Source organism: Lonchura striata, chromosome 24 (genome assembly GCF_050655825.1).
Source record: "Lonchura striata isolate lonStrDom1 chromosome 24, ASM5065582v1, whole genome shotgun sequence".
Taxonomy (NCBI): Eukaryota; Metazoa; Chordata; class Aves; order Passeriformes; family Estrildidae; genus Lonchura; species Lonchura striata.
Window position 1 is genome coordinate 2,448,707 of NC_140726.1, and position 21,528 is coordinate 2,470,234.

At 59.0% G+C, this 21,528-nt stretch overlaps 2 protein-coding genes across 2 annotated transcripts; one reads left to right on the forward strand and one right to left on the reverse strand.

Moving 5' to 3' along the window:
* The first annotated feature begins 5 nt into the window (after positions 1-5).
* ROBO3 (roundabout guidance receptor 3) lies at positions 6-14,485 on the forward strand. The gene is given in 22 exon segments (XM_085560423.1): positions 6-384; positions 3,589-3,915; positions 4,812-4,969; positions 5,517-5,637; positions 5,712-5,850; positions 6,410-6,537; positions 6,618-6,742; positions 7,152-7,323; positions 7,414-8,257; positions 8,341-8,507; positions 8,738-9,210; positions 9,242-9,352; positions 9,463-9,634; positions 9,757-9,942; positions 10,021-10,147; positions 10,228-10,331; positions 10,409-10,618; positions 10,708-10,864; positions 10,933-11,100; positions 12,424-12,530; positions 12,614-12,691; positions 12,766-14,485. Coding segments are annotated over 22 exon segments (4,623 nt in total). The 5' UTR covers positions 6-236; the 3' UTR covers positions 13,167-14,485.
* Positions 13,189-21,493, reverse strand: ROBO4 (roundabout guidance receptor 4). The gene is given in 21 exon segments (XM_085560147.1): positions 13,189-14,491; positions 14,493-14,605; positions 14,692-14,829; positions 14,946-15,277; positions 15,357-15,476; positions 15,567-15,719; positions 15,807-15,956; positions 16,047-16,571; positions 16,656-16,947; positions 17,030-17,206; positions 17,631-17,761; positions 17,841-17,991; positions 18,071-18,242; positions 18,802-18,923; positions 19,020-19,239; positions 19,333-19,445; positions 20,118-20,245; positions 20,320-20,458; positions 20,536-20,814; positions 20,904-20,948; positions 21,067-21,493. Coding segments are annotated over 21 exon segments (3,759 nt in total). The 5' UTR covers positions 21,296-21,493; the 3' UTR covers positions 13,189-14,461.
* Positions 21,494-21,528: the final 35 nt, after the last annotated feature.

Genomic DNA, 21,528 nt, shown 5'->3' on the forward strand with positions numbered 1-21,528 from the left:
ACTGAGCTGAGTCGGACCGGGCTGAGTCGGACCGGGTTGAGCCGGATCGGACTGAGTCGGATCGGGCTGAACTGAGCCGAGCAGAGCCGAACTGAGCTGAGTCGGAGCGGGCTGAGTCGGAGCGGGCTCAGCCGGATCGGGCTGAGCTGAGCCAGTCTTTGCCGTGCCGGGTAGTGTGGTGCAGAGCCGACCCGAGCCAAGCCGGTCTCAGCCAAGCCGAGCCGAGCCGGGGCAGGATGCTGCGGTACCTGCTGAAGACGCTGCTGCAGATGAACCTGTTCGCCGACTCGCTGGGAGCCGAAGGCTCTAACTCCTCCTCGCTCCTGCTCGGCATCAACAGCTCCATCGCCGCGCTCCACCTGCCCGATCTCGTCCCCGGTAACGGTACGTGCTCCCCGGTCTTTCTGTCCCCCTGTCCCCGACTTCCTGCTCCTGGTCCAGCCGGGATGCTGGAAGTAGCCCACAGACCCCAGCCCCAGCTGGGACCCCACCAGCACCGACACTGGATTCCCAACCTGTCCCCTTGTCCCCAAACCGGGACCTGCCCCATGTCTCAACTCTGGAACTGATCCAGTGTCCCCACACCAGCCCCGTGTCCCCATTCTGAGACCAGCTCCCTGTTCCCACACCAACTCCTGGGAGTGATGCGATGTCCTTAGATCGTGTCCACGACCCCAAACCGAGACCAGCCCGCTCTCCCACTCTCCCCAAGGCACAACTGTCCTGGTGTTCCCAAACCAGTCCTGTGTTCCCAAATCCTGAACTGCAAGCAGCTCCCTGTTCCCAAACCATCCTATGCTCCTACATCAACTGCCAGACCCTGAGCTGGGACAGGTATGGCATCCCCAAATTGTCCCCATGTCCCCAGACCAGTCCCCAAACCCCAAACCAGGAGCAACCCAGTGTCCTCAAACAGTCTTCATGTCCCCACATCCATCACCAGTTTTCAAACCAGGACCAGCCCCTTGTCCCAAAACCATCCCTGTGTGCCTCAACCAACTCCCAGACAAAATTAGGAGAGACCCTGTGTCTCCAAACCAGTCCTGTGTCCCCAGGCTAATCCCCAGACTACTAACTGGAACTAACTCCGTGTTCCCAAACTATCTTTACATTCTTAAACCATCCCAGCGTCCTCCAACCAGCTCCGTGTGCCCTAATTCTCCCCATGTCCCCAAAACAGCCCCATGACCCCTAGCTGGGACAGAGTGGGGGTGAAGGAGGGGTGAGGCAGAGGGTGCCTGCCTGCATTTTGACTCAGTTTTGAACTTCTCCCCTCTTTTTTAGTCTGCCCCCCTCCAGCTGGCACTGGGTGGCTGGTGAGGGGCGGGGGTGTTCCCAAACCTCATGGGAAGCCCTGCCCCTGCATAGCCAGCCGGGCACAGGAAGGGGCCTGCCCTGACCCCCTGCTTGTCCCAATTAGCCAGCGGGCCCAGCTGCGGCCCCCTCGGTCCCTGCTGTGCCCCCCGGGGCACCCAGTGCCCTGCAGCATTCCTTCCATCCCCATGGCAACCCCGCGGGCACCCCATTGCAGCCCCTTATGCCCACGTCCTGCCCCAGGGTGTGGGGGAGCAGGGGAAGGGCGTGTGCGGGTGGGAGACGAGTGTGGGGTGGGTGTGTGCATGTTCATGCAGTGCATTTATGGGTAGTGTGCTTGTGTGTGCACGCATGTGCATGTGTGTACAGTGTGCACGTGTGTGCGTGCGTGTGCAGTGTGCATGTGTGTGAATGTATGTGCTGTGTGCATGTGTCATTTATGGACAGTGTGCTTGTGTGTGCATGCATGTGCATGTGTGTGCAGAGTGCATGTGTGTGCATGTATGTGCAGTGTGCATATTCACAGAATTCACAGAATTATGGGTTGGAAGAGACCTTAAAGATCATCGAGTCCAACCCATGCCCTAACACCTCAACTAAAACATGGCATGTGTGCATGTATGTGCATGTATGCATGTGTGCATGCACGTGCAATGTGCATATGTGTACATGTCTGCATTTATGGGCAGTGTGCATGAGTGCATGTATGTGCATGTCTGTACATTGTGCAGGTGTTTACATGTCTATACAATGTACAGGTGTGTGCAGGTGTGTGCAGTGTGCATGTGTGTGCATGCAGCAATGTGGGTAAATGTAGGCTTATGGCCCCATCTGAGCGTGCATGGATGTGCATGCCCCTGTGTGTGCCCCTGTGCATGTGCAGCCTGTATGTGCATGTGCACCCCTGTGTGAATGTGCATGTGTGCATGCATCTCTGCATGTCTGAACACACACACGTGTGTGTGTGTGTAAGGACACCCATGCATGTGTGCAGGGGTGTGTGTGTGCATGTACACCCTGCATGAATGCACACACACGTGAATGCATCTGTGCATGTCAGGGCATGCACGCCCCTGCCTGAAGGCACACGGGTGCATGTGTGTGTGCAAACACATGTGTGTGGCTGCATGTGTGTGTGTGCATACCCCTGTGTGACTGTCTGCACATGTACATGCACCTCCATGTGCAGTGCATGTGTACACACACGCACCTGCACTTGTAACCCACGTGTTAACATGTGCACGTGTGTGAATGCACGTGTGCACCTATGTGTGCACAGATACCTGTGAGTGCCTCTGTGTGAGTGTGTGCACACCTGCATGGCTGTCCACGTGTGCAAGCATGCACCTGTGTGTGTAAACACATGCAGTGCACGGCTGCATGTGTGTCTGTGCACGTGCAGGTGCATGCAGACCCACTCCTGTGTGCACACATGTGCCTGGGCATGCAGTGGTGAGTGCCTGTGCCGCTGGGCCAGCAGTGACACTTGGGGACCAAACTACCAAGACATGCCAGGCATAGCTGGGGACACAAGCAGTTCAACCCAGCTGGCCCCAGCATTACTGAGCATTAATTATGCTGGCATTAAAGACCATCTATTAATTCCCATGCCCTAGCAAGTTAGGGTTTTTTTTCTGTAACAGCCCCACAACCCTGATATGGGGCTTTTTGAAAGTTAAAATTTAAGCATTTTCTGCAGCCCAGAATGACCAGCTCTGCTACAGAAAGTCAGAACTTGCAGCTGATGGAAAAATCCCAGTCTGGGGAGAATTTAGCCCCAACCCTGTTTCTTCAGGGTGGAAACAGGGTGGAAAAGGCCACTGGCCTTGCCTGACGCCCTCCCGATTCGATCTTTAGCTGTGCCAAGGGAAATTAAGGTTGGATGTTAGGAAGAAGTTTTTCACAGAAAGAGTGATAAAGTTCTGGGATGGCTGCCTGGGGAGGTGGTGGAGTCACCATCCCTGGATGTGTTTAAAACAAGCCTGGAGGTGGCACTGGGTGTCAGGGTTGAGTTGAGGTGTCAGGGCATGGGTTGGACTCGATGATCTTGAAGGTCTCTTCCAGCCTGATAATTCTGTGAATTCTGTGATTCTGTGATCCTGCTGCCTTCCCACAGCACCCACCCTGGGATGTGCTGGGCTGGGACCTGGCCACACTTCATCTCTCACCTCCTGCCTTCCAAGCCAAGCAGGGTCTGGAGCCAGGAAAGCACCACACAAACCAAGAGTGCTGAGCTCCCTGAACCCATCCCTACCCCTCCTGATTCTCCTGCAGGATCCCACGCCCAGCTGGAGGACACGGCTCCCCGCATCGTGGAGCACCCCACGGATGTCCTGGTCTCCAAGGGGGAGCCGGCCACGCTGAGCTGCAAGGCCGAGGGACGCCCGGCCCCGGTGGTGGAGTGGTACAAGGACGGCGAGAGGGTGGAGACGGACCGGGAGGATCCCCGCTCCTACCGCACCCTCCTCCCGGGAGGGTCCCTCTTCTTCCTCCGCATCCTGCACGGGAGGCGGGGAAAGCCCGACGAGGGGGTTTATGTCTGCGTGGCCAGGAATTACCTGGGGGAAGCCACCAGCCGGAATGCTTCCCTGGAGGTGGCCGGTGAGTCCTGAGAGGGTTGGGAGGATTTGAGCGGGGGGAAATTTGGCGTTCTGGTATCACCCCGAAGCCCAGCCTGCTCCTGTAGCTGTGGGATGAGAGGCTTTCACATTCCCGGGCCTCAGCTGCCAAGTGAAGAGGGGAAAATAAATGAAAATAAGAGGAAAATAATCATAAATAAAGTGAAAAGAAATGAAAATCAATTCAAAGAAGTGAGAAATATTGGAAATAAATGAACTAAGTGAGAACAAATGAAAAAAGAAACTAAGTGAAAATTAATGAAAATAGAAGTAAGGAAGTAAGTGAAAATTAATGTAAATAACATAATGTAAAACATGGAAAAAAAGAGAAATTAAAGAAAGTGGAAATAACTGAAAGTAAGTGAAAATAAATGAAAAAATAAGTGCAAGTTAGTGAAGAGGAATAATGAAAAAACTGAAAATAATTGGAAATAAATTAAAATTAGTGCAAAGGAGTGAAAGTAAATGAAAACATGGTAAAAGAAATTAAAAGAGCTGAATATAATTGGAAATGCATGAAAATAAATGGGATCAAATGAAAATATTTGAAAACATTTGAAAATCAAGTAAAATCAATGAAGACAAATGAGAATCTGTTAAAGCCAATTCAGAGCCCTGGTGCTGCCCCCAGCCCGGGGGCGCAGGCTGGGCAGCTGAGGCCACTGTGTCCCCGCAGTGCTGCAAAGAAATTAAAAGAGGTGAATATGATTGGAAATACATGAAAGTAAATGGGATCAAATGAAAATATTCGAAAACATTTGAAAATCAAGTAAAATCAATGAAGACAAATGAGAGTCTGTTAAAGCCAATTCAGAGCCCTGGTGCTGCCCCCAGCCCGGGGGCGCAGGCTGGGCAGCTGAGGCCGCCGTGTCCCCGCAGTGCTGCGGGACGAGTTCCGACAGCCCCCGGGGGACGTGGTGGTGGCGGCGGGAGAACCGGCCGTGCTGGAGTGTGTCCCGCCCCGCGGCCACCCCGAGCCCAGCGTCTCCTGGAAGAAAAACGGAGTCCGGGTCAGCGACAAGGATGAGCGCCTGACGGTGAGAGGGGCCAGAACTGGGCTGATGGTGATGGAAGGGAGATAGGAAATTTTATTGGGATACAAGATGTGATGGGGATGTGGGGTGTGACATGGATGTGGGTGCAGTGAGGATGCAGGATGCACTGAGGATCTGGAATGTGTTGGTGATGTAGGATGCAGCAGAGTTGTGTGAGCTGATGGATATGGGATGAGATGGGGATGTAGGATGGGGTAGGGATATGGGATGCATGAGAGATTTGGGATGCAGTGGAAACAGGGGATGTGATGACAGTGTGGGTGCAATTGTGAGATGCAATGAGGGTACAGGATGTGATGGGCATGCAGGATGCAGTCAGGATGGGAGATACAATGAGGATTTGGGATGTGGTGGGGATATGAGATGCAATGAGGATGCAGAATTCGATGAAAATGGGAGATGTGTGTGTTTATGCAATGAGGATGTCGGATGTCATAGAGACATGGGATGCAGTGGGGGTAGGATGCAGAGGGGATGTGGGATGCGATGAGGATGTGACAGGACGTGGGATGAGCTGTTCTTCCTGCAGATCCGTGGTGGGAAGCTGATGGTGGCCAGTACTCACAAGGGCGATGCTGGCGTCTATGTCTGCGTGGCCACCAACGTGGTGGGGGAGAGGGACAGCGAGCCGGCCAAGCTGGTGGTCTTTGGTGCGTGGGGATTTAATTTTTGGGGTGTCAGGGAGGTGGGTGCTATCCTGGTGGGACTGACGGCCACCCCGCAGAGCGCCCAGCGTTTGGCAAGAGGCCCCACAACCAGGTGGTGCTGGTGGAGGGGACGGCGGAGTTTGCCTGCGAGGTGGCGGGGGATCCGCAGCCGGCGGTGCGCTGGCGCAAGGAGGAGGGTGAAATGCCACTGGGAAGGTGAGTAGAGGGTGAGGGGGGTGGCTGAGGGACACCAAGGGCAGCCAGGGTTCTGGGGTGCAGCTGGGTGACATCAGTAGGTGCCAGCCTGCTGTGCTTGGAGCACCTGGCATCCTCATGGCATCAATAATTGCATCCCATAACCCTGGCGCCTCCTCCATCCTCAGCACTTCCTGCGTCCCTACTGCATTCCACATTCCCATTGTGTCACATCTCCATCACATTCCACATCCCCCTGTGCATCTCAAATCCTCATTGCATCCCACATCTTTGCATCCCACACTCTTATCGCATCCCAAATTCCAGTCAAATCCCATATCCTCACCTCAACCCACATCCCTATTGCATCCCACATCCCCATCACATTCCACATCTCCACCGCATTTCACATCCCCATCACAGCTCCCATTTTCCTGCATCCCAGATTTCCACTGTAGCCGTCACATCCCACATTCCCATCACATCCTGCATCCTCACTACCTCCCCACCCCATGGCACCTTATACCCTCCTGGTGCCCCAGCACGCTGCTGGTGCCACAGCCTGATGGGGTTCCCCCAGGTGGGAGATGCTGCCAGACAACACCCTGCGGATCAGCCGGCTGCAGGTGGAGGATGAGGGCACCTACACCTGCGTGGCTGATAACAGCGTGGGCAGGTCGGAGGCATCGGGCACCCTCACTGTGCATGGTAAGGAGGGCCCTGGGGAACACCCTTGGGTGCTGGTGCAGTGCTCAGACAAGCCCTTGTCTCTCCCCATGCTGCTGCAGTGCCCCCGCAGCTTGTCACCGGGCCCCAAGACCAAGCTGTCACCCCTGGCCAGAGCGTGACTTTCCAGTGCCAGAGCAAGGGCAACCCACCACCTGCTGTCTTCTGGCAGAAGGAGGGGAGCCAGGTCTGTCTCCTTCCCTCCTCCTTGACCTCACACCCAATCATAGCCCCATCCTCATCCCAAGCCCATCACCATTTCCATTCCATCATAATCCCTATCTCAATTGCCATTCCATCCTCACCTCATCTCCATCCTAATCTCAATTTCACACCAGTAACAATCCCCATCCCTTCCTGTCCTCATCACCATCCCATCACAGTCCCTATTACATACCTGTCCCCATTCCATTCCCATCACAGTTCCCACCATATCCCATCCCATCCCATCCCATCCCATCCCATCCCATCCCATCCCATCCCATCCCATCCCATCCAATTTCCCCAATCTCATTCCCATTCCCACCCCTAACCCTGACCTCATGTCATCGCCTGCTTCTCATCCCTCATCCCCCACTAATCCCACTCCTGCTCAGACCCTGCTGTTCCCGGGCCAGCCCCCAATCCCTTCTGGCCGTGTTTGGGTGAGCCCCAGTGGTGCTTTGACCATCATCAACGTCCAGCCTGGAGATGCTGGCCACTACCTCTGCCAGGCTATCAGCGTGGCCGGCAGTGTCCTGGCCAGGGCCAGCCTGGAGGTGACAGGGGGTAAGTCCAGTGCCGGTGGAGAGCTGGCACATCCAGTGTATGAGTGACACCCATCCCACCACCCAGCAATTCCCAATTTTCTCCCTGTAGCACCCACCGAATTCCAGCCGCCGGTGCTCAGCCTGCTTCCCGCTAACCGGACAGTGCTGCCAGTGGGGGCCACAGTGCGGCTGCCTTGTGGAGCGGGGGCCCATGAGCCCCCAGGCAGCGTGGGGTGGCTGAAGGATGGCAGTGCCCTGGTAGGTGTCCAGCCCCGTGCCAGCCTGCTGGAGAACGGCACCCTGCAGATCACCAGCCTCCGGGTGAGCCGGCCCCGGCAGGGGCACCCGTGGGGGTACTGCAGCGAGGGAGGGGGCAGTGGCTACCAGGGGTGGAGCAAAGGGAGATGGATGCTCATAGTGGTGGGTGCAAGCAGTGCTGGAGCTCAGGATGGTGGGTACAAAGCATGGTGGGTGCTCGTGGTGGATAAAAAGTGTAATGGGTGCTCATGGTGGTGGGTACAAAGCGTAGTGGGTGCTCAGGGTGGTGGGTACAAAGTGTGGTGGGTGCTGAGGTGATGGGTGCTCAGGGTGATGGGGCAGGAGCTCTTCCCCCTGCAGGTGAGAGACTCCGGGCTCTACAAGTGTGTGGCCACCAGCCCAGCGGGTGAGACACACTGGGGCATCTCCTTGGAGGTACAAGGTGGGTCATGGAGATCTCACTGCAGCAGGGACACCGTGGCACTGGGAACAAAGCCACCCCAGACCTCCATGCATCTCCCTGCAGGTGGTGAATCCGACCTCTCCCTGTCTTCCCCTGCACCCGATCTCCTCCCTGGGCCACCCTCCACCCCTGTGGTCACCAACATTACCAAAAGCAGTGTCACGCTGAGCTGGAAAGGGAATGAGGACAATGGTGCCACCGACGTCACCTCTTACATAGTGGAGGCTTTCAGGTATCACACAAACCTCTTTGGCTGCAGGGATGATGTGGTGGCCCGATACCACCCTGTCACGAGTCACCCCTGTCCCCTGGCAGCCAGGCGGTGGGTGGCCCGTGGCAGACAGTGGCATCTGATGTGGAGAGTGAGACCCACACAGTGACTGGCCTTGTCCCTGACACTGTCTACCTGTTCTTGGTGCGGGCGGTCAATGCCCACGGGCTCAGCGACCCCAGCGGCGTCTCGGAGCCTGTGCGCACCCAAGGTGAGACCCAGCAGTGACTTCAGTGGAGGTGTCCAAAACCCCCCACCCTTGGGTCCATCTCCACTTGGTGACACCAATGGAGGTGCCCATGCACCCAAAATCTTTGGGTCCATCCTTGCCCAGTGATGCCAGTGGAGTTGCCATGGGTATGTGCTGTCACCGTGGCTCCTTCACTTGGTGACACCAGTGGAGATATGCATGGACCCTCCACCCTCTCCTGTTTCCAGCAGACACCAACCCCATGCAGCAAGGGCTGGATCCTGAGCAGGTGCAGCAGGAGCTGGCACAAGTGGCTGTGCACCTGAAGGAACCTGTGGTGCTGCCACTGGGCACTGTCCACCTCTCCTGGACCGTGAGTGCTGAGCCTCCCTACCGGTACAGGGCTCCCAGTGTTGCTCATGCCCCCATCCCACCCTTCCCTCGGGTCCTCAGGTGGAGCACCAGGCACCCTTCCTTCAGGGCTACCGGGTGCTGTACCGGCAGCGTGGTGGGCGCTGGGAGGAGGCACGGACGGTGTGGGCGCCAGGGGAGCGGGGGGCCCTGCTCACCGAGCTGCGCCGGGGCCAGGACTACGAGGTCAAGGTCCGACCCTATTTTCATCACCTCCACGGTCCCGACAGCGCTGTGCGAGCTCTGCACACCCCTGAAGCAGGTGAGTGCGGGGATGGAGGGGATACTGTGGGTCCCTGGAGACAACCTGGAGGTGATACCCCATGTGTCCTCCACCGGCAGCCCCCAGTGCCCCACCACGAGCTGTCAGTGTGGCTGGGAATGGTACCAGTGTCCGCATCTCATGGCAGCCCCCACCTCTGGCAGAGCAGAATGGGGTCATCCGTGATTACCGGGTAAGCGTGGACAGCAGCAGGGATGTGGCAGCTCCACTCTGTCCACTCATGACACCATGTCATGGCATCCTTATGGGTGTTCCCCATCTTTTCCTCCTGGTTCCCACCAGATTTGGTGCTTGGGCAACGAGAGCCGCTTCCACATCAACCAGAGCGTGGAGGGGACGGTGCTGGCAACAGTGCTGCAGGGACTTGTCCCCGGGGTCTCTTACCGTGCTGAAGTTGCTGCTGCCACCAGTGCTGGTGTGGGTGCCCGCAGTGCCCCTGTCCCCATCCACATCGGTGAGTCCCTGATTGTCACAACTGGCACCTCTGGTGGGGCATGACGGGGTCGCCCACTGCAGTGCTGGGGACGGCTCCTTGGCACCTCGCCGGTGTGTCCCTCTTTCCTATGTCACTTGCAGCCCCCCTGGTGGAGCAAGATGTGGGGCCAGCAGGTGGGAGCAGCTTGACTGAGCATTTAGCAGAGGTAGCCAGGCAGCCAGCCTTCATTGCCGGCGTTGGTGGCGCTTGCTGGGTCATCCTCGCTGCCTTTGCTGCTTGGCTCTACAGCCGCCGCCGGAGGAAGAAGGAGCTCAGCCACTTCACCGGTACAGGGGGTGCTACTCCTGGGACCCCTCACCCTTCACCCCTCACCCATCAGCCACCCACCGTCCCTCTCTTTACAGCATCCTTTGCCTACACGCCCACCGGTAAGCCCGTAAGTGCTGCGGGGTCCCAGTACGGCCTCTCACTGCCCTCACCCCCATCTCTTTCCACAGTCAGCTTCCCAGCTCCAGTGCGCAGCAACCCCAGGTAGCCCCCCCGGCACCCCCTGCCCTCCCCAGGAGCCCCAGGGCTGACCACCAGCATTCCTTCATCCCATCCCCTTGCAGGGCAGCTGCCGGCGGTGGTTACCCGTGGCTGGTGGATGCGTGGCGTGGTGGCAGCACAGCCAGTTCTGCCGGTTGTTTGGGGAGCACTGAGAGATACTACAATGGTGAGGGGTCAGCATGGGGCTGGGTGGCTCTTGAGGGGGTCACGATCTGCCCTGATGATGCTGGTCACCCTCTGCAGATGCCGGCATCACCCGTTACATCGCCCAGACAGAACAGTTTGGAGTGGGGGCTGGCGAGGGGCCGGTTTACAGCACCATCTCGGCTGACAGTGAGGAGATCTGCACATTCCCCCGTCCCTTCTCACAGTATGGGACCTCCTACCCTGGGGGCAGTTCCCAGCCAATGGATGCTGCAGCCTCCCAGGTGCCCCGTGGCCGGGCTGAGCACGGTAGGGTGGCTGGAGGGGTGGGGGCACACATGGGTGCTCGTGGTGTGGTGCCCTCCCCACAGCACCCCCAGCATCCCTCCTTGGTACAGGGGCCAGAGCAAAACTGGGGCAAGCAGTGAAACCACCGGTGGTGAGCTGGACAGAGCTGCTGCCCCCGCCACCCTCAGCCAGTGAGCTCAGCCAGTGTGCCCAGGAGGAGGAGAAGGAGGAGGAAGAGGAGGATGAAGAGGAAGAGGCAGCCGGAGGGTGAGTGTGGGAGCTTGGGGGCTGGGCATGCTGCTCCCAGCAGCTACCCTGTGGTCTCCACCCTGCAGGCTGGGGATGGAGGTGTGGTACCCTGGTGAGGACATCCCCTGTGCCACTGCTGCATCCTCACCCACCACCTCCTCTGGCTGCCGTTCCACCGCCACGCTGACACCATCACCTCGCACCACGGAGGACATCCCTCGCCTCCGCGACTTCGATAGCTCCCTCCTGCCCCGGTAGGAGATGGGCCTTGCTTGGTATGGCCGTGCCATTGGGGTCTGGATGCCCCATTGGGGTCCAGATGTCCCATCCAGCTCCAGATGTCCCACCATGGCCTGGGTGTTCCATTGCGATCCAGCCATGTTGTCACTACCCGGCCCTGCCATACCATCATGGTCCAGCTGTGTCATTAGGGTCCAGGTGTCTCACTGGGGTCCAGATGGTTCTGTTGGGGTCAAGATGCCTTACCATGGTCCAGATGTTCCACCACAACCCAGCCATTTTGTCACCATTTGGCTCTGCTATGCTGTCATAGCCCAGCCACGCTGCTGAGGGCCAGATATGCCGCAGAGGTGTCCCATTGAGGTCTGGATGTTGTGCCCAGTCATGTTTACATGATCTAGTTCCACTGCTCCACCACAGTCTGGCCTTACCACTGGACTCTGGATCAGGCTCTGGATGTCCCATCGTAATCCAATCACACTGTCATGATCTGGTCCTACTGTGCCACCTGACCATACCATTGGGATTTGGATGCCCCAATGGACTCTGGATGTCCTACCATGGTCCAGGTGTCTCTTTGTGATCCATTCATGGTGTCACCATCCACCCCTGCTCTCCAGCTGTGCTCTGGCCACACTGTCATGACACATTCATGACATTGTGTGTGACTGGGGCATCGCAACACAGCTGCACCATCACGAGACAGGTGGGCCATCATCACCCAGCTGTGCTGCTGTGACCCAGCTCTGCCATGATCTGCCTGTGCCATCACAATGCTGGCATGTCACTGCACTCCAGCTGTGCAGCTGCAGTCAAGCCTCCATGGTTGCAATCCAGCTGTGCTATGACCCAGCTGGGCAGCTGCAGCCAAGCTGCATGGTTGCAATTCACTTGTGCTACAATCTAAGTGTGTAATGATTTAGCTGTGCAGCTGCAATCTGCTAGTGTGCTTGCAATCCAGATGTGTGGTGATCCAGCTGTGCCACTGCAGTCTAGCTGTGTGGCTGTAATCCAGCTGGGCAGCCTCTATCCAGATGTGCCATTGCAGGCCAGCCATGCTACCACAACCTTGCCAGGCTGTGGTCCTCCACCCTAGCTGGGCCACTGCACTAATCCAGCTCCCCTTTGCCACCCCAGCTGTGATCCAGCTGTGGCACTTCTACCTACCTGTGATGCTTCAAGCCCACCTACACCATTGCCATCCATCTGTGACAACGCCGCATGGCTTCTTCCAGATCTGGCATAGCTCTAGAGGGCTTGTGCCAGCACTGTGGTGGCCACTGAGCCCCCATGCCACTCCCCCCGCCCTGGCTTCATTCCACCCCCCTCTTTGCCAGGAGACCCCCCCATGGTGTCAGCACCCCCCCACAGGCACCCAGTCCCTCGGTGACTCCGGATGCCAGCGAGGGCCACCCACCCCGAGCCCTCTGCCCTCCTGGCACAGGTGAGCCCCGAGGGGCCACTTTGGGTGGGTGGGGGCCTCACTGGCCATTGAGGGGGCTGACGCTGCCATTCCCACCTCCCCAGGGAAAACCCGCGGGGTGATCTCCAAAAGTCGCCTGAAGCCCAAATGCAGCCGCTACCGCCGGGAAAAGCGGATGGGAGGTGAGTGGGAGGAATAAACCAGGGAGTTCAGGAGGCTCAGGGGAGCTCAGCCCCCTCCTCCCTCTCTGCCGCAGAGCTGCCCCCGCCGCCGCTGCCGCCGCCGGGCGAGACCCCCGGGCCCTGTCCGGAGCTGGAGCCGAGCGGGGCTGAGCGCAGGGTCGCCCACCGCCCTCCCCGCGGCGGTAAGCACAGCCACCGACCGCGCCGCGAAAGGTCTGGGGGTGTCGCTGCGAGCCCCAACCTTGTCCCCTCCCCTGCAGATGAGGTCACCCCCTACAGCAAACCCTCCTGCCTGCCCCGCGGGCAGGTGTCCGGCAGCTGCTCCACCGCCGGCAGCGTCTCGTCCCGCGGCTCCAGCGGCTCCCGCGGCCACGGCTCGGGGCGCAGCCGGACGCCGGGGGACCGCGGCGAGGGGACCGGCCACTGCCGCCGGCCAGGGGCCCCGCTCCCCTGCCCGCCGCAGGAGAAGCGATAAAAGGGAGGGCGAGTCGGTGACATGGGGATGGGGACACGGGGGACACGGAGGGATGTTCTTTAATTTCTGAGTGGCTCCAAAGAAATAGGGTTGCACAGAGGTCGCGGCCAGTCGGCGTCAGAGTGAGGGGGACAGGGATTCTAGGGGTGGGGCGAGGAATTCACAAGGAATTAGGACACTGGGGAGGAACAAGGATGCTCGGGAGGGACAAGGAAGATGCTCAAGGGAGGACATGAACACTGGGGACAGAAACAGTTGGGATGAGCAGAAGATGAGATGAGCAGAAGAGGGATGAAGGTGCTGGGGAGCGATGAGGAAGATGCTTAACTGGGGCAAAAATCCTGGAGACAAGGACAGCTTGGAGGAACAAGGGTGCTGGGAAAGGACAAGGACATCTGTGAGGGCTGAGGTGATTGAAGGGGAAGGGGACAGTTGGTGGGGGACAGGATTAAATGGTGGGGGACAAGGATACAGCAGATGGATGAGGGTGCTGGTGAGGTACAAGGAAGGCTGGGGCACAAGGATGCCTGGAGGGAAGAGGACACGGAGGAAGGACGAGGATTTCTAGGGGATTGAGGATTGCTGGGGGGAAGAGGACACTTGGAAAAAACCAAGATTGCTTGGGAGGGTCAAGGACAGTAGTGAGGGACAAGGAGGATGGTTGCAGGGGGATGAGGACAGTGGGGAAGGAAAAGGACACTTGGCATGGGGAACAAAACAACTGATGAAGGATGAGGATGCTCAGGAGGGCTGGGAAGCCTGGGAATGAGGATGGTTAGGAGGGACAAGGACATTTAGAGGGAGCACAAGGCCACTCAGGTGGCTTGGGAAGGATGAAAACATTTGTGAGAGACAAGGATAGAAAAGGTTGGACAAGGATGTTGAGGAAGAGCATGAACTATCAGAAATCATAGGGATGGCTGGAAGGAATGGGAATAGTCAGCGGGAACGGGGATGGTCAAGGGGGTCAACAACCCTTGGGAAAGACAACACAGGGTGGGCAACAGTGCTTATGTTGGAGAAGGATTGTAAAGGCGGATAAGTATGCCAGGGAAGGAGTAGGACACTGAAGAAGGACAAGGACATTTAGAGGGATGCAGACTCTTGGGGAGGATGAGGATGCTGGGGAGGAATTTGGGAAGGGTTGGGGATGCTGAGGAGGGATGGGGACACTGCAAGAAGGACACTTGGGAAGGACAAGAACACTGAATAATGAGGGACACCCACCCACCTAGGTGCCATCCACCTTTTGTGGGTGGCTTTTCCTAGTACAGAGCCCCGGTTTGGGGAGCTGCCTAATAAAGCTGGATTTTAGCTGAGCCAATGGGTCTGGCCTTGCTGTGTCCTGCGCCCTGGGGACTGCCTCGCTCCTGTCCCTCCTGTCTGCAGCTCACCACCTTCCCTGGCCCAGGGGCTGCCAATCCCCGACCCTTGGCCACCTGGAAAGCAAAGGAAACATTTTCCAACACCCTGCAACACCTCACCACCCCGGTGCCCACCACCCTGACAATGGGGCACTACTCACCATTCTGTGAGCTACTGTTCATGGCTGCCTCTCTCCTGGTTCTCTGTGGGGCCTCCAGCACTGTCCGCCAGTCCCAGGTGGTGGTGTGGACTCCAGGTGGGAAGACCTGCTCCAGAGGCGATGGTGGTGGTGAGGGACCTGCAGGAAGAAGGCAAGAGAAGGTGGCATCACCACGGTGTCATGATGGAGCCATGTTCCTTGAGGAGGTGACAATACTCGGGGTCAGAGAGGGGGTCCAGGGACCCTCCACTCACCCTCGTAGGCCCCATCGGTGTCCTCAAGGCTGTAGCAGAGGCCATCGATGGCCACGGCCAGTGCCCGGGCAAAGCTGGCGTCCAGGAGGAAGGAGCCGTCGCAGGAGCTCACCAAGCTGCAGCGGGTGCTGGCAAAGATGTCCTCCGAGACAGACCCCCAGCCATTCAGCAGCGACCCTCCTGGTGAGCCCCTCGTTGCTGTATGCTCTTCCTCCTCCTCCTCCTCTTCCTCCTCCTCCTCCTCCTCACCTAGCTCAGAGGCTGATGGCCCATAGATGTAGCCGTAGGTGTGCAGGGGTGAGAAGGACCGTGGTGTGGTTGGTGCTGGGGGTCTGTGGGGAACACAGCGAGGGTACTGCTGGTGCCAGGGGATGCTGCAATCATGGAATGTCCCAGGGGGGTGGGGAATACCTGCAGCAGTTAGTGTCCTGCTCCATCTCCAGGACCTCAGCCACCTGCTGTTGTGTGAGGACCCCGTCGCTGAACGCTGGTGAGAGGCGCCCGGTGGCTGGGGACATGTCCTTGGCGTACCTGGTAGCCAGGAATATGTCCCTTGAGTGCCTGGCCTCCAGTGACATGTTCCAGGTGTGGCTGGTGGCTGGGGACGTGTCCTTGGGATACCTGGTGTCCAAGAACTTGTCCTTCTGGTGACCAGTGGCAGGAGACACCTCTTCAGGATGCCTGGTGGCTGGAGATGTGTCCCTGGGGTGCCTGGTGGCTGGAGATATCTCCCTGGGGTGCCTTAGTGCTGGTGACATGTTTTCAGGGGACCTGCTGCACAGGGACACGTCCCTTGTGTGCATGGTCACCAGTGATGCATCCCTGGGGCTCCTGGTGGCCTGAGATATGTCCTTAGAGTACCTGGTGTCCAACAACTTGTCCCTGTGGTGCTTGGGGACTGGTGGCATCTCCTCAGGGTGCCTGGTGAGTGGAGATGTGTCTCTGGGGTGCCCAGTGGCTGGCAGTATGTTGTTGGGATGCCTCAAGGCTGGTGACATATTTTCAGGGGACCTGCTGCACGGGGACACGTCCCTTGTGTGCACGGTCACCAGTGATGGCTCCCTGGGGTATTTGTTGGCTGGGGACATGTCCCTGGCATACCTGGAGGCCAGGAACTTGTCCCTGCAGTGCCTGGTGGGTGGGGACATCTCCTTGGGCAGACTTATGCCTTGGGACGTGTCCTTTGGGTGCCTGCTGGTTGGGGACATGTCCTTGGGGTGCCTGGTGGACAGTGAGATGTCCCTCTGGCACTTGGCTACTGGTAATGGGTCTCTGGGGCACCTGGTGACCAGGGAGGTGTCCTCAGGGTGCCTGGTGGCCAAGACTGTGTCCCTCTGGTTCTTGGTTGGTGGTGATGGATCCTTGTGGTGCCTGGTGGCTGGTGACCTGTTCCTGGGGGTCCTGGTGACTGAGGACACATCCTTGGCATGCCTGCTGTCCAGGAACATGTCCTTGGGCTGCTCAGTGACCAAGGACATGTCCCTAGGGTTCCTGGTGGCTGGTGACACACCCCTGGGGCTCTCAGTGACTGGGGACATGTCCCTGGGGATCCCAGGGAGTGGGGACATGTCCTTGGGATGCCTGGTGACCAGAAATGTGTCCCTGGGGCACACGGAGGCTGGGGACCTGCAGGTGCAAGGGACATGTTGGGTTTTGCAGCAAAGGGTTGGGTTGCAGGGCACCCACCTGGATGGGGACACCCAGACTCACCGTGTCACTGGTGGGTGCCAGGCATGGGGTGGTCTCGGCGGTGTCACCAGTGATGTGGTTACACCAGAGGCCGGTGAGGTGCTGCCCCGAGGTGGCTTTGGAGAGCTGAAGACCGGTAGCTGTGGGTCTCTGCTGTCCATCATGGCAGAGATGGTGTCACCCTCGTGTCCCCTTTGCTGAGGCTGCCTGGCTGCCTGCCCAAAGTCTGTCCCCCACTCGCCTCCACTTCCAGAGACAGGGATGTGGCTGGGGCCAGCTGTGAGCACAGGGGTGCTGTGCACTTGGTGCAGCTCTGCGAGGGGAATGAGGGACACAAAGCCATGGGCCATTGCCCTGGTGTCCCCCATGTCCCCCCATGTGTCCCCCACACCCACCTCTCTTGCGAACACGCTCCCAGGGTGCTGGGTTTGGGGTGCTGGGTGAGGAATGCACCCCGGGGTGCCCCCCACCACAGCACCCCATGTCCCCGAGGGGTGGTGGGTGTCCCCCATGGAGGCTGCTGTGGATGGGGGGCGTGGGGGGACAAAGGCTCGGCGGCTCCAAGGAGAGGGCTGCAAGAGTAAGAGAGGTCAGGGCACTCATGGGGTCACCTGTCCCCTCTGTCCTTGGGTCTGTGTGTCCTCAAGTCCTTGCTGCCTGCAGACAGACAATGGGGGACACCAGTGTGAGGGTCCATGGCAGTGGGGGTCCCCAGCACAGAGTGGGGGTCCTGGGCACACTTTGTTGGTCCCATGGCATTCTGTTGGGGTCCTAGGCCTGGGCTGGGGGTCCTGTTGCAGCAGGCCAGGGTTCCATAGAATTGGGTGGGGATCCAATGGCATCACATGGGATGGAGGAGGTCCCACAGTACTGGTGGGGGTTCCATGGCAGAGAGTGGGGGCTCTGTGGCACTAGGTGGGTTCCCACCCTAGTGTTCAGTGGAGGGGTGGGGGTCCCATGGCAATGGGTGGGGATACCAGTCTCCACAGGGCTCACTGGAGGGGTGGGGGTCCCTGCCATCACTGCCCAGGAGCCGGCTGCTGAGGCTGCTGCTGCTGCTGAGGTTTCGGGGAGCACAGCTGGGTTTCCAGGGACCACCAAGCCATGGCGAGTCACCAGCCACCAGCCTGCAGGGCAAGAGGTGCTGTCAGTGCATCAATCCCCACACCAGGGATATGCCATGTCCCCCACCCCGTGGCCTCTCACCTGTGGCGAGCTGCAGCGTCCTGGCTGGCCCGGCGCTGGCAGAGGAGGAGGAGGAGGGCGAGTAAGGCCAACCAGAGCATGGAACCAGCGGCTGCGATGACAGCAGGCTGCTGCAGTGCCTGGACCATCCTGCTGCTCCCTGCTGTCAGCCCTACAAGGATCCCATCAGTGTCACTTGATGTCACCACCTTGACCCCCACCCGCACCCCACCTTGCTCTCCATCTCCTACCCAGGACTCCACACGTGGCATTGCTGGGAACCCCCAGTCCTGCACTGTTGAAAGCTGCCACCTGAACACAGAATTCGGCCCCAGGGTGTAGGAGGAGGTTTTCCAGGCGGTGGGTGGCTCCGTCCACTGTCCTGTTGGTGGGATGCTGCCAGCCCTCACCCATTGACCAGACCTGGCAGGCACCAAGAGGATGTGTCCCCTTAGATGATTAGCCTTGATGGCCCCCCTGTGGATGGACATCCTGTGGATGGAGCCCCTTGGATGGACTCCTTTAGATGAACGTCCCTTGGTAGACTCCCAGTGATGGATTCCCCATGGATAGATTCACTTGGATGGGTCCTCTTAGCTGAGTGTCCTTGATGGACTCCCCTTGGCAGGACCCCTTTGGACGGGCTCCCTTGCATGGCCCTAGGATGGACCTCCTTGGGTGAATACTTCTTGGATGGACCGCCATTGATGGATCCTCCTTTGGATGGACCCCCTTGGCTGAATCCCCTAGGCTGGACTCCTTTGGATGAGCTCCCTTGGATGCCACTAGACAGATGCCCTGGGATGGACTTCTGCCTTGGTTGGTCCTTTTGGATGAACCCCCTCCTGGACAGACTCCTTGGATGCTGCCCCCCATGGATAGATCCCACCTTTGACAGGTTCCCTTTTTGGATGGATGCCCTTGGATTGACCCTCCTTGGCCAGAAGAGCCCAGCCCTTCCCCCTCGCCCCATTGCCCGAACCTGGTAGCCCCGGATGACACCGTTGTGTGCTTCAGGAGGAGGTGGCTCCCAGCTCACGACCACGGTGCCGTTCCCTGCCTCAGCCTGGCTGACGGTGACACGCTGGGGCGCTGCACTAGGGACTGCCACGACAGGGGGACAGGGATACTGAGACCCCTGGGACCCCAAACCAACCTCCCCATCCACCACCCAGACATCCCCGGGGACACACGACGCACCTTCCTCGGGTATCCAGAGGTGCCTGCTGTTGCTGTCTGAGCCCTGGGCTCCTCCAGTGTAGGGTCGGACCTTGAACTCGTACTTGTAGCCCCTGCGGAGCGCAGGGATGACGGTGCTGAGCTCCCTGCCTGCGTCGTGCTGGACCCAGGAGGTGGTGACCGGGAGCAGGCTGCGGTACAGCACCACGTAGCCCACAGGCACCGGCACCGGCATCAGCACCTGGAGGAGGTGGGAAGGATCCCAAGTCAAGGTGGGACGTGGGGATGTGTCCCGTCCCCCCCTCCCCTGGGGGCAGCTGAGCAGCAGGCCAACCTGCCAGCGGAGCTGGACAGCAGCAGTGGGCAGCGCAGTGCCATTGTCCAGGTGCAGCCTCACAGCCAGCAGGTCCCGTGGGGCAGTCTCCTGCTGGCCCCCTGCCAGCCGGTCTGTGAGGCAGAAGAAGACAAATGGCATCACCAGGCAGGACCAGACACCCCCCTCACATACCTGCACATGGAGATCCTGATGTCTGCCTGGATGGACTCACTCAAATGGATCCTTTTGAGCAGACACCCTATGATGGGTCTGTCTTGAATGGACCCTTCTTGGAGGAGCCCCCTTTGATGTGTTGCCCCCGGGCGCATGGGATGGGATTCCATGATATACCCCTCCATGATGTCCCTCTTAGATGGACCCTTTGGATGGCTATTTCTTGTTCTATCCCCCTTTAATGTACTTCCACCTTCCAAAGATCCCCTTAAATGGATCCTCTTGGAGGAACCAGGTTGGCTGGATCCCCTTTAGGTGGGTGATCTTGAATGAATCCTCTTGGATGGACTCAATGCATTTCCTTAGATGGATCAACTTACATGGGCCTTCTTGGATGGATCCTGTTTAGGTGAACCTACCTTTGGAAGTTCACCCTTTGATGGATCTCAAATGACTCAGCTGGATGGACTTTATTTGATGGATGATGGATGATGGATGGCCTTGGATGGACCCCCATGGACAGACTGCCCTTGGATGAACCCCATAAGATGGACCCTGTTAGATGGATGAACCCCAAGATGGCCCTGGGTGCCTGTGATGGTGGAGGCCACGGCGGTCCCAGCACTGACCCTCCACGTGGAGGAAGGTGGTGGCGGCGGCGGTGCCCAGCTGGCTCTGTGCTGTACACACGTAGGCGCCGGCATCGGCAGACGTCACGGCATAGAGGTGCAGAGTGTGCTCCCGGTCCACCTCGTGCCTGCGGGTCACCAGCTCTCCATCAGCCTCATCCCCACGCCAGGGATGGGTCACCTCCCCCCTGCCACCACCTACCTGCCCCAGGGCAGGTCTCCACGCTCCTTGTGCCACTGCACCTGTGGCGCTGGGTCACCTCGGGCGCTGCAGCCCAGCTGCACGGTGCTGCCAGCCACCGCCACGGCGTCGCTCGGGTGCCGCACGATGCTTGGCTTCTCTGCAGGGGGACATCGAGGCCTGAGCACCGTGGCTGGGTGTGGTGTGCCCACCACCTGTGGGAGGCCCTTGGCTTACCCAGCACAGAGACGCGGGCACCCCGGCTCTCCCTCTTGCCCGCCGCATTGGCCGCCACGCAGATGTAGAGACCGGAGTCGCTCCGTTGTGCCGATGCCACCTGCAACTTCCCCTTGGTGACCGTGTACCTGCCACCTACCAAGTCCAAGGTCACCCCATCCTTCTTCCAGGTGATGTAGGGTTCAGGGTACCCCAAGGGAGGGACACAATCCAGCTCCAATGCTTGTCCCGTTGTGGTCACCAAATCACCCGGCTGCAGGCGGAAATTGTCCCGCAGCACTGCGGTGGGGAGGGCACACTGTGGGTGGGGGTAAGGGGATTTTCTGGTGTCTCCCCACCTGCATCACCCACCCACCAGGTGTCCTTACCAGCTGGAGCTTGGGGTGCCGTGGCCACGCTGGGAAGGCGGCAGCCTGTCGGGTGACAAGGAGGCAGGGGAATGCCAATAGGTGCCTCAGGTGGGCATGGTCTCAGATCCGCGGGGGGCAGGGGCAGAGTTAAGTGGATTTTGGCCCCCATGGGCTCACTCACCTCCGCGGTGCAGGGCGGCGAGGCAGAGCCCCAGGCCCAGTGCCGTCTCCCAGCCGCCCGCCATGCCGGCCCTGGCCAGCCTTCCCGTTTCCTCCCGAAATCCCGGTTCCTCCCCGCCGGCACCGGGGCTGGATCCGGCTCCGGATGGGGGGGTACAATAGCCGGATGCGGGGGCCGGGAAATGCCGAAGGGGGGGGAAGGTGACGGTGAACACAAACATCTCAGCCATCCTGAGGCAGTGGGAGTGCCTGGCCACGGTGGCACTGGCAGCACCCAGTGGAGACAGCAGAGTGGGGGACACAGCGGTTAATGAATTTAATTAGTCAGAAGAAATTCCCCTTTTCCTTCGCCATGTTCGGAGGAAGACAAATTAAGAAGGATTCTCAGCTGAGGACACCATCAGTACATACCAGAGGGAACAGTCCAAGGTCTCCCATGCACTAAAGTGCCAGTCTGAGTGCC